Here is a 19347-nt window from a genome sequence, read left to right as displayed (position 1 = left end):
AAAAAAAAAAATTGCAAAATAGAAATGATATAACATATATATTATACGGATATTGGGAAAGACAGTAGTCATCTTCTTCCGAGTCTCATCATCACAATAATCACTAACCTCTAACTTTGTCCGTTTCACAACTCATACAGATACAGTACATGTACCCAAGTTTTTAATTAATATCTCTCTCTCTCTCTCTCTCTCTCTCTTTCAAGTGTTGGCTTGGTCTGAATTCTCTGCTCCAAAACATTGGTAGTAACTGTAAGTTATGATCTCTCTCTCTCTCTCTCTCTAGATGATTGAAGATCAGAGGAATTTCTGAACTTGCTGTTTTTCTCGAGTTTGATTCGACATGGTTTGTCTTTTCTACTTTGTTGTTGAAGATCTATGGTTTGTTTCACTGATAAATTGACATCTGGGTTTAGTAAGCTTTTGTGCTTGATCAAGTGACAAATAGAAAAACTCTACAGCAGAAAAGATAACTAAATAAATGTTGGAATACAAATAAGTTGGTTAACTAAGGCTTGATTTTTTTTTCTCTCTCTTTTTCCGCTTTCAGAATAGTTCAATGTTAGATGGGAGACATAGAGTTAAATATATTTCTAATTATTATCCGTTGCAAATAAACTGATATTCGATGAGGTAACAAAATAATTCACATGCTATACGTTTGCTAAATTTACGGGATATACTTTTTCATTTGAAAGCATTCAACTTTAAAAACAAAACAATATCAGGAAAATATAAATCACAATTCCCAGTACATAATTTGCTGTAGAATTTTACATCAAGTTGTTCTTGAGGTGGCGGATCAATATCTCTCTCCAAATCAAGAGTAATTTTTTAAAAATATTTTTGCAAATCCCTTTATTTTATATATTTTTGGTTTCCAAGGAGACATTTTTGGAACCATCTGCAAAAGTTAATTATTTCACATAGAGAGCTTTTCTTAGAGAACCTTCGTAATTGCACAGATTTGTTACACACACAAAAACCAGAGTGTTAAATCTTCATTCACAAGTTTCATTTCTGACATTTCATTCTTGAATGACTCTAAAACCTTCAGCCCAGGCCAAAGCTGATCCCCAAACATGACTAACCACAATATCCTAACCGAGGTAAAAAAATCTCAGACTAGGCTCAACCATTTCCTTTCACAAAAGATTTCACGAGTCAAGTAGCTAATTCGAGTAACACGATTCTCGAAAGGTCTCGGAGAAAGAGAAACAACTGTTGATGCTGATCCACGCGAAAGGCCCGCGGGAGAGCCACGTGCGCGAACTGTACCGCAAAGTCCGGTCCCGCTACGAGACAATAATCCTGCGCGACAGCGAGCAGAACGATCAAGTCCACGAGCTCGAGTACTGTCTGTGGAAGCTCCACTACAAGCACATCGACGAGTTCCGAAAGAGCATCGCAAAAAGCTCTGCAGACGTGGAAGCGTTCAGGGCATTCCTGTCTGAGGCCACGGAGTTTTACCAGAGCCTGGTCGTGAAGATCAGGAAGCGTTACAGGCTTCCCGACGAGTCCTCGTTCTACAGGACGAGGCTCGAGCCCGAGCCGAGGAAGATCAACCAGTGCCACTTTCTGTGCCACCGATTTCTGGTGTGCCTCGGCGACTTGGCTCGCTACAGAGAACAGTACGATAGGCCTGATGCGGGGGATCGAAACTGGTCCATGGCTGCCACGTATTACCTCGAAGCCACCGCGATGTGGCCCGACAGTGGAAATCCTCATAACCAGGTTCATCTTTTTTTTTTTTTTTTTTTTTTCTGATATTTATTTTTGTTCTAATCCTCATAATCTGCGCAGTTGGCGGTTTTGGCTACGTATGTGGGTGATGAATTTCTGGCTCTGTATCACTGCATAAGGAGTCTCGCAGTTAAAGAGCCATTTCCTGATGCCAGGGACAATCTCACAGTATTGTTGGAAAGGGTAAAAAAAAAGCCTGGACTTTTTTTAATATTGTTATCTCGTTCAGTCTTTGTGTATCGATCACTCGAGCTCCGATATATATAGTTCGGCTCTGAAGATCGGTCAGTGTTGTGATTGCGCAGAACATGTCTTCTTCCTCTACGCCATCAATTACAACCGAGGCTCCGTTTAATTTCACGAAACCGTCCGAGAGGTGCAAACATTCTAGACCGAGCGGCGATTTCTCGTTTGACGTCACGCCGAGCGCTTGCTCCGAAGCAACCGACGTTTGGTCTCTCTTCATCAGACTCGTAAGCTTCTTTTTCATCGAATCAAGGTAAAGCCCGTCGATCGCCGCGAGCGCTCGCCTTATTCGCCGGTTCTTTTAGCGCTCGTAACACGTGTTTCTTTTGTGGCACAGTTTGGACGATTTCCCGTCGGTTTTCGCGTCGGTGGTGAGAGCGCTCGAGAGCTTGCTGGCGTTGGAGGACCAAGAACTGAGAGCCGCTCTTGAGTCGTACGGGGAAATGGATTCGGTGAGGAAAGGCCCGTTCCGGTCACTCCAAGCCGTTTCCATATTCGTGTACGCTCTCCAGAGCCTAACCGAGCCCGGCCTCAGGCAATGGGCCGTGCCCGCCGCCTTCGTTTTCATGGGCCGGATCGTCGAGAGGTGCTCCGAGGCGGGCCCGCCGAGTAGCCGCTGCCCTCTGCTGCCAGCTGTCCTCGTCTTCGCCGAGTGGCTGGCCGAGAACTTCGAGGAAGACTCGGACGAGAAGGGCGGGATCGCCGCCAGGTCGTACTTCCTCGCCTCGCTCTCCGACCTCACGAAGAGGCTGAGATGCGACTCCGGCGGCGAGGAAGGTGCTATTGCTACGCCTCTCTGGGAGGACTACGAGCTGAGAGGGTTCACTCCGGCGAGCCGGGCCCACGGCCGGTTGGACTTCTCGTCCCCGCGGGAGTGCGTGGAAGGGTTCGAGAAGGGGACCCGGTGCCGGGCCCGCCGGATCGTCTCCGCCGGGACCGCCATCAGCGGAGAATCCGGCGGCGGGTTCTCGGAAGCGGTGGAAGAAGAGGAAGTCATTCTGTTCAGCCCGCCGCGCGCCTCGGCGGCGGGGTTTCCGTCGCTCAGCTCGTGGGTGGTCGAGGGAAAGAGCCACGTCAGCATCCCAAAGCATGCCCTGCCGAGCGGCGTTGAGGAGGAGACGGCTTCGGCGTCGCTGCGCGGCTTGTCCGTAGCCCGGAGAGAGGAGTCACCGGCGCCGTCGGCTCCTCTGCTTCCGGAGGACGACGCGGCCTGGTACGCCGGCGCCGGCGTGTACCCGAACGGGTGGACTCCGGCGCCGCCGCAGCAGAGGCCGATGACGTCAGCGGAGTGGCTCCGGGAGTATTTGCAGACGCATGGGCACGCGGCGGTGCCGGTGGCGGCGTGGCCGTGGGCGGGGGGGTATTACTACGCGACGGAGGTGATGATCGGCGAGCCTCAGCCTCAGCCGCAATCTCTGCTTCAGTATTTGAAAGAGAGGGAGAGGCTGATTCACGCGCATAACCCCACTTATTTGGGTTAACCTCACTTGCCCTGCCTTTGCTTCTCCGCGGATTATAGAATTATTAAACTTTTTTTTTTTTTTTTGGTGATGTATAATATTGAATTTTACCGTCTCCGTTTGTTTGTGTATATTCGTTCCTTCTTCATATACTACCACCGATCGACTGTTTCTGGAGTTGAGACTTGAGAGACTGTATGAAGCAAAGCAGATGATTTCGTAGGAAAATGCGCTGTCGTTTTAATTTTTAATCGTCGTTTGAAAGTTATTTCCGTCGTTTTTGTTTCGGTATTCCTTTCGTTATTATAGTCGTCTCTCTCTCGCTCTCAGATCGAATCTAGACATCAAACCAGAAATCGCTCCCTCCCAAAAACAAAGTGAAAAAGGCGAGAATGACTAGTCAATCAGCCAAAGAAGAAGTGTCATCGGCAACAGCTGTCATGCTCGGAGCTTTAGCACCTGGTGTTAACGTCCGTACAAATCACTCGATTATTCCCGAAGCTTAAACCGGATTTGGATTAAGCTAAAGTTTTTTTTTTTTTTTTTCAGGGACCGACATGGAATACCCTAAAATCAGCGTTCGTGTTGCTGGGCGTTTCGCTGGCAGTGATGCTGGGCTTGGCCTTCTCTTCAAGCGACTCTTCTCTGCTTTTTCATGTCGCTTTACTCATTCTCATCGCTGCCACTCTCTTCGTCCTTCTCACATGGTAATCTTTCTCTAATTCCTGATCTGTGTTGAGTTTTACCGTATAGCTTTTCTAGCAAATTAATTTGTTGTATCTATTTTTTTTTCTTCTTCTCTTTGTTATGAATTACAGGTTTCTCGATCAGACTGGTTTGGTTACTATCGAAAACCAAATGCGTGACCTGAACTTGGTGCCAAATCAGGCTTCTTCAGAATCAACTAACAAGAGGGAGTGAGACATGAATAATACAACATAAAGTTTGGAAGAAGAAGAAAAAAAAAATGACTCTTTTTTATTGAGAGGTCAGCCTATTACAATACATGGAATGAAAAAAAAAAACACATAGTATTCAGATTTAAGACATGGATTAGTTATAGAAGAGAGCATTATTTGATTGTTTCTCACCCAGTCTTGCCATCCTTGTCATCCTTGTGCTGTTTTGTCTTCTTGGGCTTGATGAAACAGAAGCAAGAGCAACATGGGAACTGAAGCAAGAACTTCATGTCTCTTCTTCAATCTTTCTGGTGATCTCAAGCTGTTGGGCTTTCTCTGTCTGTTTTGCAGATATTATAGATCAGCTTCAGACACCTTTTTTTTCCATCTTTCTTTCCCTCTTTTGGATGCTATTTATTGCCTATAGGCAAAATGATGCTTATGTCATAATGGTGGATAGCTGTGAATAGTTTTGAAAAATGTGTCAGCTTTTTCTTTATTGTTTGTTTTGAATATTACGATGTTGAATACTTTTTTTTATAATTCCTTTCCATGGGATAAGGAAGGGTCTCTATGTTTTCAAGCAATCTACTGATCTGTCAAGTAATCGGACAGAAGAAGTAGAAAGATTTGGGCTACCGTATGGTTACAGATGGTGCATTTTTTTTTTATTTTTTATGGAAAGCTATGAAATTTTGTTTGTAGAAGAATTTGTTTGGTACAGTATCAGATTCGTTGCATCCATATACTGCATTGCTTGTAGCTGTGTATGTTTCTGGATTTTTACTTTTATATTTAAACTAAGTTTTGGACAGATAATGTTTTTCAAAGATGCCTAAATAGATTTTCAGCTGTTTGATTACTTTTAGAATAAGAAAGAAAAATGAAATAAAAAGAGAATGTTTGATCCTACTTTTATTTCCCTGATGATGCCCATCGGCAGAAGACCATGTCAATTTACACGATTGGAATTCTTTTACACTGATCGATAGCTAATCCATGAAAAAGCCGGAATGCAGTTTGTTAGGCAATCGTCAACACCCTAGATGTGATATATAGATGGGCTAGGAAGATATAATTTATTTTATGTTTTTAAGGGAGATTGTTAGAAGTTTGGAGCCTAACCGACGCCCGAGGTGACAAAGTTGACGACTGAAGATTTTACGACGATGATTTGCGGATCGATCAGAGCGCAAGAGAGTTGTAAACAGATCTTCTCCAGATTTGGATTTTAGTGAGAATTTGCATCGGCGAAGTGGACGTAACTAGCATTAAAAGTGAATCACTATAAATCTGTGTGTGTTTTATTTTGTTCTTCGCGAGTTTTATTTTCTAATTTTAGGAAGTATTAGGTCGGATTTGTGTGTTGAATCCTAACAGATTATAACATTACGGGATCTAGTGCGGTTCATTGGGATCGATTCCGATGACCACATTTTAGATCAAGGGATTTTGTGTTCCTTAGGTCGAGAGTAATCTTGTCTATTGGAGCTCGGAGAAAACAATATAAAAAAGAGCCTTAAACCTACACACTTGACATAAACAAATACAAATATCTAACATGAATTTCATAAAGTGAGATTGAACGATGACTAATTCGTCTTCAGAATTACAAACAAACAATATCAAACATAGAACAAAAATACGAATAGAAACATGATGAATAAAGCATTTCAGATCGTGCTTACGTTGCATAAAGATCCGTGAGTATATTGAGAAAAACTAACCTCTGCGACCACCGACCTCCATTCTCCATATTGTCCCCATTGGTCCGAAGTGCCCATCTCGAGACAATCGCAGTAGAGCTCGGCATGCAAACTCAACGATTCATTGCTCCAACCCCTCGCGCCACTACAAATCTGGAGTTTTGGTTCCTGTTCCAACTTCACCCATGCACTAAATGGCTCAGCAACACAACAAGAAGACCTTATTGATGAACTCTAGTGAATAAGAGTCGCATTAGTACAAAGTATACTTTTAGAAGCGAAGTGCTTTTAAAAGCGACAAATCGTTTTTAATTAGAGTCGATAATGGAATTATGGAAAGGGCTTGCCGACAATTAGAAAAAGAAAAGCATAAGAGTTGAATTTTTTGACTTAGTATATCGCTTCTAATTTTTTTTTCAAACTTTTAGAAGCGATGTGTCGCTTCTAATATAAAAAAAACGTCAAATTTACCCTTTTTGTAGCTTTAGAGTAACTTTTGCCGTCGCTGCAAGTAACCTTCAGGGAAAAGAAAAGCAAAACTTTAATGTCGCTAGGATTAGGCTTTCAGAGTTAAAGATGGGGAAGTTTTTCTTTATGTTTATTGAATTATTGAGAATGGATTTTAGATTAAGATCCTCAAATTAAAATCCCGTAAAAATTAGAGAAATAAAAAACAAATTAAACAGATGTTAAAATTCTCTCATATTCTCTCTTCAAGATTCATTATTTGGAAGATTATAAACTACTATAAACCGTTATAAATCATTCTTGATTTGTAATTCAAAAATCGTTTATTGTAGTTTAGATCGGTTAATATCGGCCAAACACATCCGAAAATATATGAGCTTCATAATGAGTCAATTGTCCCAAAATTGAGATGAAATGCCTAAGAAAAAGATAGATAACTAAGAAATCGAAGATCAAGAACGAAAAAATGGATAAACACTCAAATATGAAACCATCCAAAAATACAAACATCATATAAACGTATTTACCGTGGTTAATACCGTCCAAGATTATTATTATATTTTTTAAAATCTTTTGGCGAATTTGTTAGCATGAATGTATAAAATAATGAGCTGTTGACTATTTTGCAATCTTAAAAGTTGTGTAATTAATCAATGTTTGTATATATGTGTTATGTTATTTATGTGTTTCATTTAAAAAAAATCATTAGTTAAATAAAAAGATCTAAAATGCTACAAATTAATATATATATATATATATATATATATATATTTATATATATGATATAATAAGTCAAAATGATTGTTCCATTTATAGATATAAAGTTGACGTTCGTAAGATTTTATTGGAAAAAAAACTTTTTTTTTTTTTTGCCGGGAGGAGGAATTCACTTTGAATCTTGATATGCTTATATAAATTCAATTACCTTGACTATAAAGTCTTCATAATACGAGTACATAACCGCACGAACGGACACCAATATTCCAATCTTGGACTCTCAATCTAAAGCCAATTTTCTTTTGCATGGAAGTTTCTGCACTCGCTAACTGAAATCTCTCCTCTCTCAGCTCTCTTCTCTCCACTACGTCTTTCTTGGAAAATTCCCAAGCTTGGTGTGTTTTGAAGACATATTTAGTCTTTTTCTTTATCACGCTCTTTACCTCGGCACTCGCAAATTCCTTTCGACTACATTTCATCGCATACATTCATGCCAACTCAGTTCGGTTGAGTTTGATCCAATTTCGGATTTTTTTTGTTCTGTTTCTTCATTCGATCAATGATCATGAGTTTCCCAGAAGAAGATCGGAACTCTGAACCTAATCAACAATGGTGAGTACATGAACATCACTACAACATGCATATAAATACGGTGATCCTTGTTTGTTTGTACCGATCGAATGTATATATTACGATTCTCCGTCTCTTCATTCATTTTCATTTCCGTTTGGGTGTTTGATTTTTCTGGCAAGGTTCGAATTTTTCATGCTCGAATACATGTCGAAAAAGAAGATGGTTAAGACTGCGGAGATTTTCAAGAAAGAGGCTAAACTACCTGACCACGCACCTGGACCCATGCCTGGTAAGTATACATATATAATATATACATACATATACATATATATAATCTGAACAAAGAATGCTTACGTAAAATTGCTATATTTAGTTTTTGGCAGTTCTTTCTGATATGGACTTTCTTTTTTTCTCACCCTATAATTAATCTTGATGCTAACTGATAGAGATAGTGTTAATGTTGTTGAATTCGATGTCATTTCTATAAATTTTTATTTCTTGACCTGGGAATTTATTTTGTGTCAAACTGTTAGCAATTTGTGAGGATGAGCCGGACGGGTTTTTGCAATTCTGGTGGTCTATATTCTGCGATAAATATTCCAAAAATTTTATCAATGGAAACAAGGACAAGCCTGAGGGATCTCAAGATCATCACGTGAGACATAGTTTTCTTTTTCGTCTCTGATTCCGACGCGACCCAAAAAACATATAGTATAACCATGATATATTTCTTGTTCGTATATTCTAGACGACACAGAGGGAAAAGGAGACCAAGAACGGACAAGATTCTGATTTGGTGAATCCCTCAATTTTGGCTGGGAAGATCACTTCAAAGTCAGTATATAGTGTGTTGGATATGGGTTCTCAGCCTAAAATGTATATATTTGTCACAATGTATCTTCATTTTGTATCAGCTCGTTGCCTTGTCAAACTGATGAAGCTGGCACTATCACTAAAACGCCCGAGCCTAGACGAGACTCTTTGGTTCAAGATGCCTTGCCTCCCAAGAGAGGTTCTTCTGCTACATGTATATATATATATATATATTCATTCAATTCGGAAATTCGGTTCCAGTTTGTAAACGCAAGAGGAAAAACAAAATTCCTTTGTATTGAAAAACCAAATGGCAAAATATAATCTGCTCTGCTCTGTCATTTCAGGGACGCCCGATGATCCGATCGGCTTAAATCATTCGCTCGAAGAAGAAGTAAGTTACGCAAAATTTGTTCATGATTGATTAGTCTAGGTGGAATTTTGTTGCATGTTTTTGAGGAGTTGAAAATACTTATATCTTAAACTCGGTTAGGACTCGGATGTTGACAGTCTCGGAAAGGCAAATCAAGGAAGTGGCGTAGGTATGGGAAGGCCCAAGCCTAGTGAAGAACGTTCGGGTAATTTTTTAATTTTTTCACCGCCACTATTTAAATGTTCTCTCTCTCTCTCTCTCTCTCTCTCTCTCTCTCTCTCTCTATACATATATATATATATATATATATATATATATGGCTTAAAACAAGTTCATTCTATGGATTTTCTGCTTCTTCACTTGGTGTACCGCTCGAATTTCATTCTTTGGATTTTCTGCTTCTTCATCTCAGGGACGCGCGATGATCTGATCGACTTAAATCATTCGCTCAAAGAAGACGTAAGTTACACTTTGTTCATGATTGATTAGTCTAGGTGGAATTTTGTTCCATGTTTTTGAGGAGTCGAAAATACTTATATTTTAAACTCGATTAGGACTCGGATGTTGACAGTCTCGGGAAGGCGAATGAAGGAAGTGGCGTAGGTATGGGAAGGCCCAAGCCTAGTGAAGAACGTTTGGGTAATTTTTTAATTGCTTCTCTGCCACCATTTAAATGTTCTATATAAACAAGTTCATTCTGTGATTTTCTGCTTCTTCACTTGTTGTACCGCTCGAATATAGTGTGCTAATTCAAAATGAAAACTCAGTCTAACACGCTTGTGTGGTTTAGAAACATGTTAAGAAACTGTTCTGCTTAATCGTTCCAGGGACGTCTATGCTGCTTGATTTGAATCGTTCGCCTGAAAATGTGAGTCGCATCATATCTACAGACTTCGTTTATGTTTTTCGAATCTTGATAAGATATATATGCTAAACTCACTAAGAGCCTTGTTTTGCAGGAAGATTGAAAGCACCATTCTTGTTATCGCCGTGTAGGGACACTAACAAAGGACTCTTTTCTGCCTCAAGACTACACAAGGGAAGACTTGAGCATCTTGTCAATTGAACTCTCCTGATTTTTACTGTTCAAATTGTTTGCTTACTTACAAAGAAGAGAAAAAAACCAATGGTTGTTCTGGATCAGTTTTTTTTTTTTCTTTCATGTTGTAGGTTGATACGTGTATATAGCTCCATCACTGTTGTATTGGAAGATCCCCAAAGTAAAAACCCCTTGATCTCAATGGTTAAGTCTGAAAGCTGAAAACGTACTTGCTGTATAGCAGTAGAGAATTCCAAACCAATGGCATCAAATCTATTAAAACGGTGTTCTTGGATATATGCGATCAAAGCCATATAATGTTTGTTGAATGAAAAGGAAATTTTTTTATAATCTTTGCCTCGAGACAGCGCAAAAAACGGAACCAGAACTAGTATCATTTAGATCAAAGCAAAAGACTTTCTGTTTTATCATTTGCCTCACTCTATTGATCGTCTTCAAGCTTCAGTTTTCTATCTCTCATTTCTACACTTTCTCATAGCCGTGTATGCTTTTGATCTTCTTCTCTAGAAAGAAAGAAACCGATAAAACTTGAAAGCAATTTTTTAATTTACAGAATCGGAAAACCAGACGATGAATTCAAAAATCGAAAAATCAAAACAAAAACTAAACAATGGTGAATGTGTTACTTCAAAAAAAAAAAAAAAAAAAGCAGAGAGATAAAGGTATAGAAGCGTACAGCTACTACTACTACTTCCAGAGCTCTTCCATGGGGATACCACGGTCTTGGGCGACATCTTTGAACTGCCTCATCTTGAGGACGGCCTGGACTGTGGCGCGAGCGTTGTTGAGAGCGTTGTTGCTCCCGAGCTGCTTCCCGAGAGCGTTCTCCACCCCAGCCATCTCCAGCACGATCCTCACCGCCCCTCCCGCGATCACTCCCGTCCCCGGCGACGCCGGCCTCAGCATCACCTTCGCCGCCCCATAGTCCGCCTCAGACCTATTCACAACTTTCCAAACATCAATTATCCGGTGAAAGAATCGTCTTTACCACTATACCAATCACTTGTCAGTTTCCATTCTCTTTCTAATGTGGAATATCTAATTGAGCAATTTTCTCTTCATCGTCTTAACCTGAATCTCGAAGATTGACTGAGATGCCAGTTTGGAGTAAATATAATATAATGGATTCTATCTCAAAACAAGTTAGACTATAAAATGAGAAACAGTTTGGATTACGTAAAACATATCTTTACCTGATTACCTCCTTCTTTCGAAAAGTTATAAACTTTTATGAATTAAGAAAACAAGAAATTTGCTTCTTATCTGAAATGTGTATATTAACGTCCCTGAATGAAATTCCTAGCTTATAATCATTCTCAGTTCCCATTCTAACACGTATGACCAAAAATCCTATCTTTTAGAAACCAAACTCATCCAAAACTATATGAATCCTATCTTTTACCTCCCATTCTAACACGAATATGATTGTCGGAGTTTGAGGCTTGTAATTACCTGTGTGGGAAAGTGGAGTATTTGGTCAAGGGGACGGTGATGATGTTCCTGCGAGCGTCGACGGCGGATTTCTGGACGGCGGCGATGACCTCCTTGGCCTTTCCGACGCCGACGCCGACATTCCCCTTCTTGTCTCCGACGACGACGACGGCGCGGAAGTGGAGCTGTTTCCCTCCCTTGACGACCTTGGTGACGCGGCGGACCTGAACCACCCTCTCGTCGAACCCGTCGCGGGTCTTCTCCTTCTTCGGGGCTCCGGACCCGAACCCTGTCATCTTCCTCATCTTCGAGTCCATCACATACACGTCGTTCCCAAGAACCGAGACGCCGCTGAAAGCCGGGCCGTACAGCTCCTCGTACGCCGCGGCGATCTCGTCCTCCGTCTCCATCGGCCCCTCGTCGAACGACGGCGGCGCCACGAACCCCTCCGGCCTCTCCGGCGGCACGAACGGCGCGTCCGGGTCGTCTAGGTCGTCGGAGAACATGAATGTGGTCTCGTCGTCGCCGGCGGCCCTGGGCGCGGCGACTCTGAGGGAGGCGGAGACGGAGACGGGCTTGGCTGAGAAGAAGACCGGGAATTGGCGGCGGAGGCTGTGCTGACGAGGGTGAGCGGAGAGGAGAGAGAGGGAGGAGATTGCTGACGTGGCGGATGTCGCCGTGGCTCCCATTGTCGACCAGAGAGAGAGAGAGATTGGGTCTTCCTCTTCTTCTTGGGCTATGTCTGTCTGTAATCTGTTTGAGAGAGTAGAGCTCTCACACTGATCTTATCTCTTATTATTCTTTTGGATTTTTTTTTTTAGATGATTCTTTTGGATTTTTTTTTTTTAGATGATTCTTTTGGATTTTTAATCTTCTCGTCTCCCTTGTTTATTTTATTTCATTTTTATCCTTTTTCATTGTGGAACTACACAAATACCCTTACTAAGTATACTGAAATCTTTCGAGAACGTCCCTTTCTTTTTAATCAGAGCGGTTAAGCCACGAAACATTCAATTCTTAGGCGTAGCGGTCTTGAGGGTACAGCGACGGCCGGCGACGACTTCGTATGTTTCTTTCTTATTCATCTACTAGTTAAAATATATTTATTTTTATAAATAAAAAATAAATATTATACTAAATTTGAATTACGCGATCAATTTTAATAATTTATACAGGAAAAAATAGACTAATAATGAAACAAAATTTGTAAGCATTTGAAGGTCCTCATTGGAGGCCTCTAAACTCTCAAAATGAGTGTTTAATGACACCTATTATATTTAAGTGACATTTTTTGTTTTTTTTTTAAATTAAATACATTTTTGGCCCCTCGTCTTTGACCTCTTTAACAATTTGGTACCTGATTAAAAAAACCTGCAGCCTTGGCTCATTATGACCATCCAATTTTCATATTTGGTACTTCTGTTAATTTTTTTGTCAAAATTGCCGGATACTCATCACGTGCAAGTCACGCGTGCGAATTGTTGAGGGTAATTATGTAATACTCATCACGTGCCCACATTGTATTTCTCTTACACGAAGTTCAGATCTTGTCGTCTTTGATCGTTCTCCAGTCAACGATTCTTTCATCTCCTTCATCTTCGCCTGAACAGCTTCGTCATCTTGGTTGCCCAGATGCTTCATCACTTCTAGCTTCCCTTTGATCTCTTCGATTTCCATCTCCAACTTCTGCTTCGCATCCAACTCCATTTCTAGCTTCAGTATTTTACTCAAAGCTTGTTCCTTTTTCCCTCTGAAAAATTAAAATGAATTCTTCAGTGAAGGTACAGAAATAGTATGATAAATAAATACACAGGGTTACGAGGGGTATCTAGAGGCTGACCTTCTGTTCTTCAACAAGCCTTTACACATTCGCGTCTGCTTTCTTCTGCTTCTCTGAAGCCAACTCAAGTGAATTGTTGGTTGACTCATTCTAGGGATAATAATTATTAAAAAAAAAATTGAGCATCAGAATAGCCTGCTTTGTTTTCCTTTCCCTTGGAATTCAATCGCAAATGACAGCGGCTCTCACCAAATCGAATCTGCTCTCTTCGACTCGTCACACCACTCTCGATCGCCGCCGGAGAAACATCTCTGTTTTTCCCCAAGTCGTGCAATTTCAGGCGAAGATGAACGATCTGATGACGAAATCATTCCTAAGTTATGTCGATCTCAAGAAACAAGCCAAGATTGACAGCGAATCGAGCCACGACCTCGAGAAGGGCCAGCAACATCATGGAGAAGAGAAAATCTTCGAGTTTCAGAGAGAAGTCGAGGCGGTGAGGTCGGAGATCGAAGAGATAACCAATCTCTTGTCCGACCTCTGATCGTTGAACGAGGAGGCGAAATCGACGCACAACACGAAGATCCTCCGCGGCCTGAGGGACCGCACAGACTCTGACGTGGCATCGATTCTCCGAAAGACTCGGACGGTCAAGGAGCGAGGGCCTCGACAAGTCGAACGCGGAGAGCCGCGGGGCCCACGGGGCGGGGACTCCGCTGGACCGTTCTCGGGTCTCAGTGACGAACGGCCTGAGAGCGAAGCTGAGGGAGATCGTGAGAGAGCGAAGCTGAGGGGGTCGTGGAGCTTCGCCGGAGCCTGGACCGGCTAGGGCAGGTGTTCTTGGACATGGCGGTTCTTGTCGAGGCCCAGGGAGAGAGGATTACATAATTACCCTCCACAATTCGCACACGTGACTTGCACGTGATGAGTATCCGACAATTTTGACAGAAAAATTAACAGAAGTACCAAATATGAAAATTGGCTGGTCATAATGGGCCAAGACTGCAGGTTTTTTTAATCAGGGACCAAGTTGTTAAAGAGGTCAAAGACGATGAGTCAAAAATGTCTTAAATTCTTTTTTTTAACCAAAAGTTATAAATATTAAAAGCATTAAAAAAATACTTTTACCATTCTCTTATCTATGTTCAATAGGTTAATTAAAGCCATTCAAATAGTTAGTCATCTAAAATAGTTATTAGATGCAGATCAAGATGCAAATTTTAACTCCGAAGATAAAAGTCAATTTATAAACTGATCAAGGCCATCAACAATAACACTGATGATCAAGACAAGATAGTTCACGAGAAAGATGAGGTCAATTAAGCCAATTCAGGCTAGCCAAAAACTTTGCGCTATAGAGGCCAGCTGAAGAATCCAAGCTCAAAGAGCTCGTCGTCGTCGCTCTCTACGGCCCTCATAAATTGGAACCTCGTCGATGAGAAGCTAGAAGGAAGATCATGTATTCGTTTATTTTTATTTGAATTGATTTTCAACTAATCATCACTTCTTAAGAAGCACTAGGATGTCAAAAAAAACAAAGAACGAAGAAATTTTATTTTTCACCCTTTTTTTTTTTACTATTTTCACAATTTTATCCAAAAACTATATAATCTTTTCATATACACCCCTTGGGAAAAGACAAATCTTACACACCTCCAAAAAAAAAAAATTACGTTGTGAAATGAACTTCATTTAGTTGCTCTATAAAATGTAAGTTATGTGATGTCCGTGATAAAAGTTTAATTAAAAAAAAAAAAAGGAATTCTAAAATTATTCAGGGGGAGCACACAAAAAAAAAAAAATTAACAAATAGTTTTGGGCTACAAAAATTTAAAAATTATTAAAAATTTGGTGTAGATATTTTAATTTAAATATTTTTTGGGAGGGGGCCGGGGCATGCTAACTCAGCCCATTGTTTACTTCTAGATAAGTGATTTGAGCGTATTAGATTTAGAACAATATGTCACTTGGGTGGGAACAAAAAAAAAAACATTTTACAAGAGATCATGTCAAATATATTTTATAAGAGATCATGGGAGATAATGGAGGAGAGGAGATCTCAAACTTAGGAAATCGTGAAAGTAGTTGTTGAGTGTACAACTATAGTGTTTGAATTTCTTTCCGTCCTAATAAGAAAGCAGGTGGTAGTCAACATGATTACGAGATTGTGTGTTATTATTATTCCGCAATTATTATTATTAGTATTCTTATCATTATCTCAATAATTTTAAGCATGGTATAAATTTTTATAATGTTTGCAAAGTTGTTGTAATGGCGCGCAAATTCTAACTATTTTAGCTTCATGATATGTCTTAATAAGGTGACCATAAAACAAAGTATTATTAAAAAAAAAAAAAAAAAAAAACTATGTTTGACGGTGTGCCACAAGATAAGACAAACATACAGAATGTGTCCTTCAAGTAGATGTGCATGGCAATTATAAGTAATATTCTCAGTCACTATACACACCATCAAACAAGCTCCCACTTATTCCATAGTAATAATTGTAGTAATAATTGACCTCCGGGAGCGTCCCAAGGTCGCCGTAGCAGTCGTCGAAGATCTCATCTCCAACCTTCATCCCATCGCCGTTGACGTTCCCCGAGAAATCAGAATTATTATTACCATTATTATCAGCCAAATTAACACCGAAATCCATGTAATTGTGAAGTTGATTATTATCATGGGACCAAGTAGTTGTGGAAGAGGCTAAAAGCAGGCCGTTGTTTGCATTGACTTCTTTCTGATTATTTAGATACGCCATGTCTTCTTCGTTCCCGGTACGGAATTGTCCGTACGTGTGAAGCGCGTGGTTCGTCGTGTTGTAATCAGGACTGAACTCGTTTGTGGTGGTTTGGTTGAAGATGCTCGGAAGATTGCAAGTGGTCTCCGATAGCGATGATGACGTTGGATTGATGACTTGGTCTCCTTTCTTCATTGCCACGTAGAACTGTTTTACACATATGGACACGTGTCAGTACCAGAAACAAGGGCTCGCTAAGGGTTTGGACAAAAAATGTGATAATACATATATGAATACGATAGGCATGAGCGAAATTGATGAGTTTTCAGTACAATGGTAGATGGGAATAACGCTTATTAAGTTATAATTAAATGGTAGTATTATAATTAATTGATTAACAAAATGGTTAACAATCAATTAGTTAAGTCAAAAGAGTTTATATCGGGAAAGTTTAAGACAAATGATATAATTAAGAAAAAGGAAGGGCGGGCTTACTTTAAAGCGCTAGCTTTAGTTTTATTACTATTCTTTTTTCATTGCATTGAATGTCACAAGTATGGAAAGAAAGCGAGGTTGGAAATTAGCAAACTCGTTAATTCCTTAAATGAAGAACATGATTCGTTCATAAAAAAAGAAATATAAACATGTTCGTATATTATTTAGCGGAACGGTTTGCCTAAAAAAATGTGATACAGCATAAAAGTAAAATTTTAACACGTGTTCATTATTGTATATCAAATAATAATTAAAAATGAAGAATGCTTGTATTCTGTTCACGTAATTTTTTTAACTTAACAAGTGCAGAGGAGTTTGTAATCTTATTAATTAAGCTTTTTGCTGGCATTAGTCAGAAGTAATAACGTGTGAACTCAAGTAATTACAAAAAACTATCTCGCAAAGTCGGTTGGACATTTCCTCATTTGGTAATTATTTATTTGGTTTTAATGTACATCTCATTAATTAATTCCAAAGATTTAAAAGGACCAGTGGCAGTGTTGTAATAATGGCTATAAGATTTGAACTTTGAACAAACAAACTATATCTCGTAATGACTCAAATCCCAATTAATTAAATATTATTTTACAAAAGGCAAGTAAAACTCACGAGATTTTTGCATTCGTCCTCGTAAAGAGCGACGGAATCTCCCATCTCCAGCCCATTCTGCTTCACGAAGTCCACTGTTACATTGCCAATATTAGGGACTTCATGTCAACCCATAAATGCATGTATTATCAATACATAAAATGAACTCAATTTCAATGATCTCGTTAATTAGAGCACAATTATAAGCTAGTGGGTTTTACCTGTGTTTTCAAGCACATACATTCTGCTCTTGTTATTGGACCAGTATCTGCAATAAAAACACCATAAAGTTAATATATATATATGGCTTCATAATAAAAAAGGAAGAAAAGAAAAGTATTCATATATGATTCTCACTTGTATCTTAAACACCATTGCTTGATGGAATATACATCTTTGATGATCAATTTGATTCCTTCTTTATCAAAGAGGCTTGGTAGTCTATCTTCCGCTTCCCTCTGAGATTATAATATATATATATATTAGCATTTAGAAATAGAGAAATGTTTGGAATAATTTAAGCTTGTTCATTCAGATGATTTCTTAGAACCAAATACCGAGAAGTCTGAAGCAAAAAAAACAAGATGGTAATTGGGCAAAAACGGGGTCACAATATATATAGAAGTCAACAAGACTGAGAAATCAAATATAGTAGCAATTGGTATTTACTACCTTCTCTTGTCCCTAAAAGGAAAAGCACTAACAAAGAAAAGATAAGTACTCGTCAAACCAAGTAAGATTCAAGTATCTTCTAGAGAATAACAAACCAATCTCAACGAAAAAAATAAAATAACATAAAAATACTCTTGTATCATCTGACCTTTGGAAGGACAATCCTACCCAAAGACCCAACGTCACTGTTCTTCAGCTCCTTCTTCAGCACAAATCTCAGTCTCTACAGTACAACAAACCAAACAAACCCATTAATTGCGACCATAATTAACAGCATGTAATTATATGTAAGTAATAAAGCAGAGAGAGAAGAGTGATAAACGCAGAAGAGGACAAAAGAAAAGAAACAAACCTTGTTGTCCGGACTGAAGAAGGTGTAGAGATCATCTATAGAAGTGACATTGTTGGACAGCACTGCTTGCTCTTCTTCCTCTTTATTCTGGAAACCGTTTCTCGCGGAGGCAGAAGAAGGAGAAGAAGAAGTAGAGTTCGAACTCGAATAGTGATGATGAGGAGTGAGTGAACTAGTGATAGTAGAGGAAGAAGAAGAAGAAGAAGAGGATTTGAGATGGGCTCTAAACTGGCGAGCCATTTTGCGCTTGGTTCGAGCCAGCTTGGTGGTCCATGCATCCAAAGCGCGCTTCTCTTGCTCGACCATCATTTGCTCTTGGACCTGAAAAGGAGCAACCTGGCTCAGCGAGCTCTGCGGCGGCACCACCGGTGCAAAGGCCCATCGGGCCCGCGGTAGTAATTGCCGGGGCTGCCCGTTATTGGCGGTGCAATTTCGATTATTGTTATTACTCATGATTTTCTTTGTGTGTAAGTGACTGAGGAGAGTGAGTTATATGAATGAGGAAGCTGTGAGAGTGAGAGTGGTGGAGAGGCTGTGGCGTTGTTATAAAGAGGACATAATTTGTGTTAGGGTTGTGTTTGGTGGTGGGTGTTTGTTGCCAGTGGAGACACTCCAAGTGTTGGAAAAGCAACACAAACGCGTCAACAAAGGCATATATGTATGTAAGTATGTATATATATATATATATATATATATATATATATATATATATTAGCTAGAGAGATGAGAGAGAGATGGGAAACGGAAGGAAGAGTCTCTCCGAGATATGGAGTGACAAGTAAAGGGAGGAGAGTGGTGGGATTCCAATCTGACCATTCCGGGCGTGAGAGAGAAAAATATGGTAGAAGAGATATGTATGAAATATGAATGATACAGCGCATCATGATGTTCATGTACCAAAGAGAGAGAGAGAGAGAGAGTTTGACTAAAAGGGCCGGGCCATGAAAATATGAGAACGATAAAAATCACCACGTATTAAAAGCTGAAACGTCCCAAGAAGAGGACTACTAATTGGCGCCAAGTAATTTGAAGTCTCTCTCTCTCTCTCTCTCTCTCTCTCTCTCTCTCTCTGTATATAATAACTATATAAATATATATTCATAATGTTCTCCTGTTCAAAGGCTGAACATTTCTGGGTTCACTTACACTTTCAATTATCGGCCAATTGAGGGCGGTATTACTCTGAAATATAGATTCAAGTTTGACGAGACAAGGGCAATTGCTAACT

General features: G+C 39.9%; 4 protein-coding genes, 1 long non-coding RNA gene and 1 pseudogene across 8 annotated transcripts; 4 read left to right on the top strand and 2 right to left on the bottom strand.

The window, feature by feature from the left end:
* The first annotated feature begins 31 nt into the window (after positions 1–31).
* Positions 32–3717, top strand: LOC149385936 (Telomerase activating protein Est1). 3 transcript variants are annotated; one of them, XM_089625365.1, is made up of 6 exons: positions 32–252; positions 1058–1109; positions 1201–1734; positions 1804–1926; positions 2049–2242; positions 2327–3717. In XM_089625365.1, the coding sequence occupies exons 2-6, from the start codon at positions 1083–1085 to the stop codon at positions 3468–3470; spliced, it is 2022 nt and encodes a 673-aa protein (XP_089481491.1). In that variant the 5' UTR covers positions 32–252; positions 1058–1082; the 3' UTR covers positions 3471–3717. The 3 variants fall into 3 exon arrangements, with proteins under 3 accessions (XP_089481491.1, XP_089481493.1, XP_089481492.1); XM_089625366.1 differs by lacking the exon at positions 32–252 and adding an exon at positions 277–346; XM_089625367.1 differs by lacking the exon at positions 1058–1109.
* A 62-nt stretch (positions 3718–3779) lies between these two features.
* Positions 3780–4986, top strand: LOC149385935 (uncharacterized). Of its 2 annotated transcripts, XR_016301232.1 has the most exons (4): positions 3780–3919; positions 3999–4156; positions 4268–4437; positions 4601–4986. XR_016301232.1 is itself a non-coding variant. In XM_089625368.1 (3 exons), exons 1-3 carry the CDS (start codon positions 3842–3844, stop codon positions 4368–4370), a joined length of 339 nt encoding a protein of 112 aa, XP_089481494.1. In that variant the 5' UTR covers positions 3780–3841; the 3' UTR covers positions 4371–4986. The 2 variants fall into 2 exon arrangements, 1 of the variants encoding a protein (XP_089481494.1); XM_089625368.1 differs by having other exon boundaries at positions 4268–4986.
* Positions 4987–7806: 2820 nt separating this feature from the next.
* Positions 7807–8478, top strand: LOC149385934 (uncharacterized). Its single transcript, XR_016301221.1, has 3 exons — positions 7807–7851; positions 7992–8101; positions 8346–8478. It is a non-coding gene; the product is annotated as an uncharacterized LOC149385934 (long non-coding RNA).
* A 2102-nt stretch (positions 8479–10580) lies between these two features.
* On the bottom strand, positions 10581–12307 carry EMB3113 (Ribosomal protein S5 family protein). The gene is made up of 2 exons (XM_089627102.1): positions 11511–12307; positions 10581–10995 (listed from the first exon to the last, which is right to left on the bottom strand). Exons 1-2 carry the CDS (start codon positions 12176–12178, stop codon positions 10746–10748), a joined length of 918 nt encoding a protein of 305 aa, XP_089483228.1. The 5' UTR covers positions 12179–12307; the 3' UTR covers positions 10581–10745.
* A 1308-nt stretch (positions 12308–13615) lies between these two features.
* LOC149385932 (syntaxin-112 pseudogene) lies at positions 13616–14290 on the top strand (annotated as a pseudogene).
* Positions 14291–15721: 1431 nt separating this feature from the next.
* LEC2 (AP2/B3-like transcriptional factor family protein) lies at positions 15722–18572 on the bottom strand. The gene is made up of 7 exons (XM_089626442.1): positions 18215–18572; positions 18120–18154; positions 17916–17990; positions 17453–17553; positions 17317–17363; positions 17117–17190; positions 15722–16219 (listed from the first exon to the last, which is right to left on the bottom strand). Exons 1-7 carry the CDS (start codon positions 18570–18572, stop codon positions 15722–15724), a joined length of 1188 nt encoding a protein of 395 aa, XP_089482568.1.
* Between the last annotated feature and the right edge of the window lie 775 nt (positions 18573–19347).

The sequence above is a fragment of the Urtica dioica genome, chromosome 9 (genome assembly GCF_054948205.1).
Source record: "Urtica dioica subsp. dioica isolate 48M chromosome 9, U.dioica_male_clone48M_v1_H2, whole genome shotgun sequence".
Lineage (NCBI taxonomy): Eukaryota > Viridiplantae > Streptophyta > Magnoliopsida > Rosales > Urticaceae > Urtica > Urtica dioica.
Note: the sequence above shows the minus strand (reverse complement) of the source record. Positions and strands in the feature narration are given on the sequence as shown.

Coding starts and splice junctions, on each gene's coding strand:
- EMB3113 (XM_089627102.1), bottom strand. CDS start 12,178: ATGGGAGCCACGGCGACATCCGCCACGTCAGCAATCTCCTCCCTCTCT. Junction 10,996..11,510: donor TACTCCACTTTCCCACACAG/GTAATTACAAGC, acceptor AGTTGTGAATAG/GTCTGAGGCGGACTATGGGG.
- LEC2 (XM_089626442.1), bottom strand. CDS start 18,572: ATGAGTAATAACAATAATCGAAATTGCACCGCCAATAACGGGCAGCCC. Junction 17,991..18,119: donor TCTTCAGTCCGGACAACAAG/GTTTGTTTCTTT, acceptor GTTGTACTGTAG/AGACTGAGATTTGTGCTGAA. Junction 17,554..17,915: donor GTAGGATTGTCCTTCCAAAG/GTCAGATGATAC, acceptor TTATAATCTCAG/AGGGAAGCGGAAGATAGACT.
- LOC149385936 (XM_089625365.1), top strand. CDS start 1,083: ATGACTAACCACAATATCCTAACCGAG. Junction 1,927..2,048: donor TCACAGTATTGTTGGAAAGG/GTAAAAAAAAAG, acceptor GTGATTGCGCAG/AACATGTCTTCTTCCTCTAC. Junction 2,243..2,326: donor TTCTTTTTCATCGAATCAAG/GTAAAGCCCGTC, acceptor TTTGTGGCACAG/TTTGGACGATTTCCCGTCGG.
- LOC149385935 (XM_089625368.1), top strand. CDS start 3,842: ATGACTAGTCAATCAGCCAAAGAAGAAGTGTCATCGGCAACAGCTGTC. Junction 3,920..3,998: donor CTTTAGCACCTGGTGTTAAC/GTCCGTACAAAT, acceptor TTTTTTTTTCAG/GGACCGACATGGAATACCCT. Junction 4,157..4,267: donor CTCTTCGTCCTTCTCACATG/GTAATCTTTCTC, acceptor TATGAATTACAG/GTTTCTCGATCAGACTGGTT.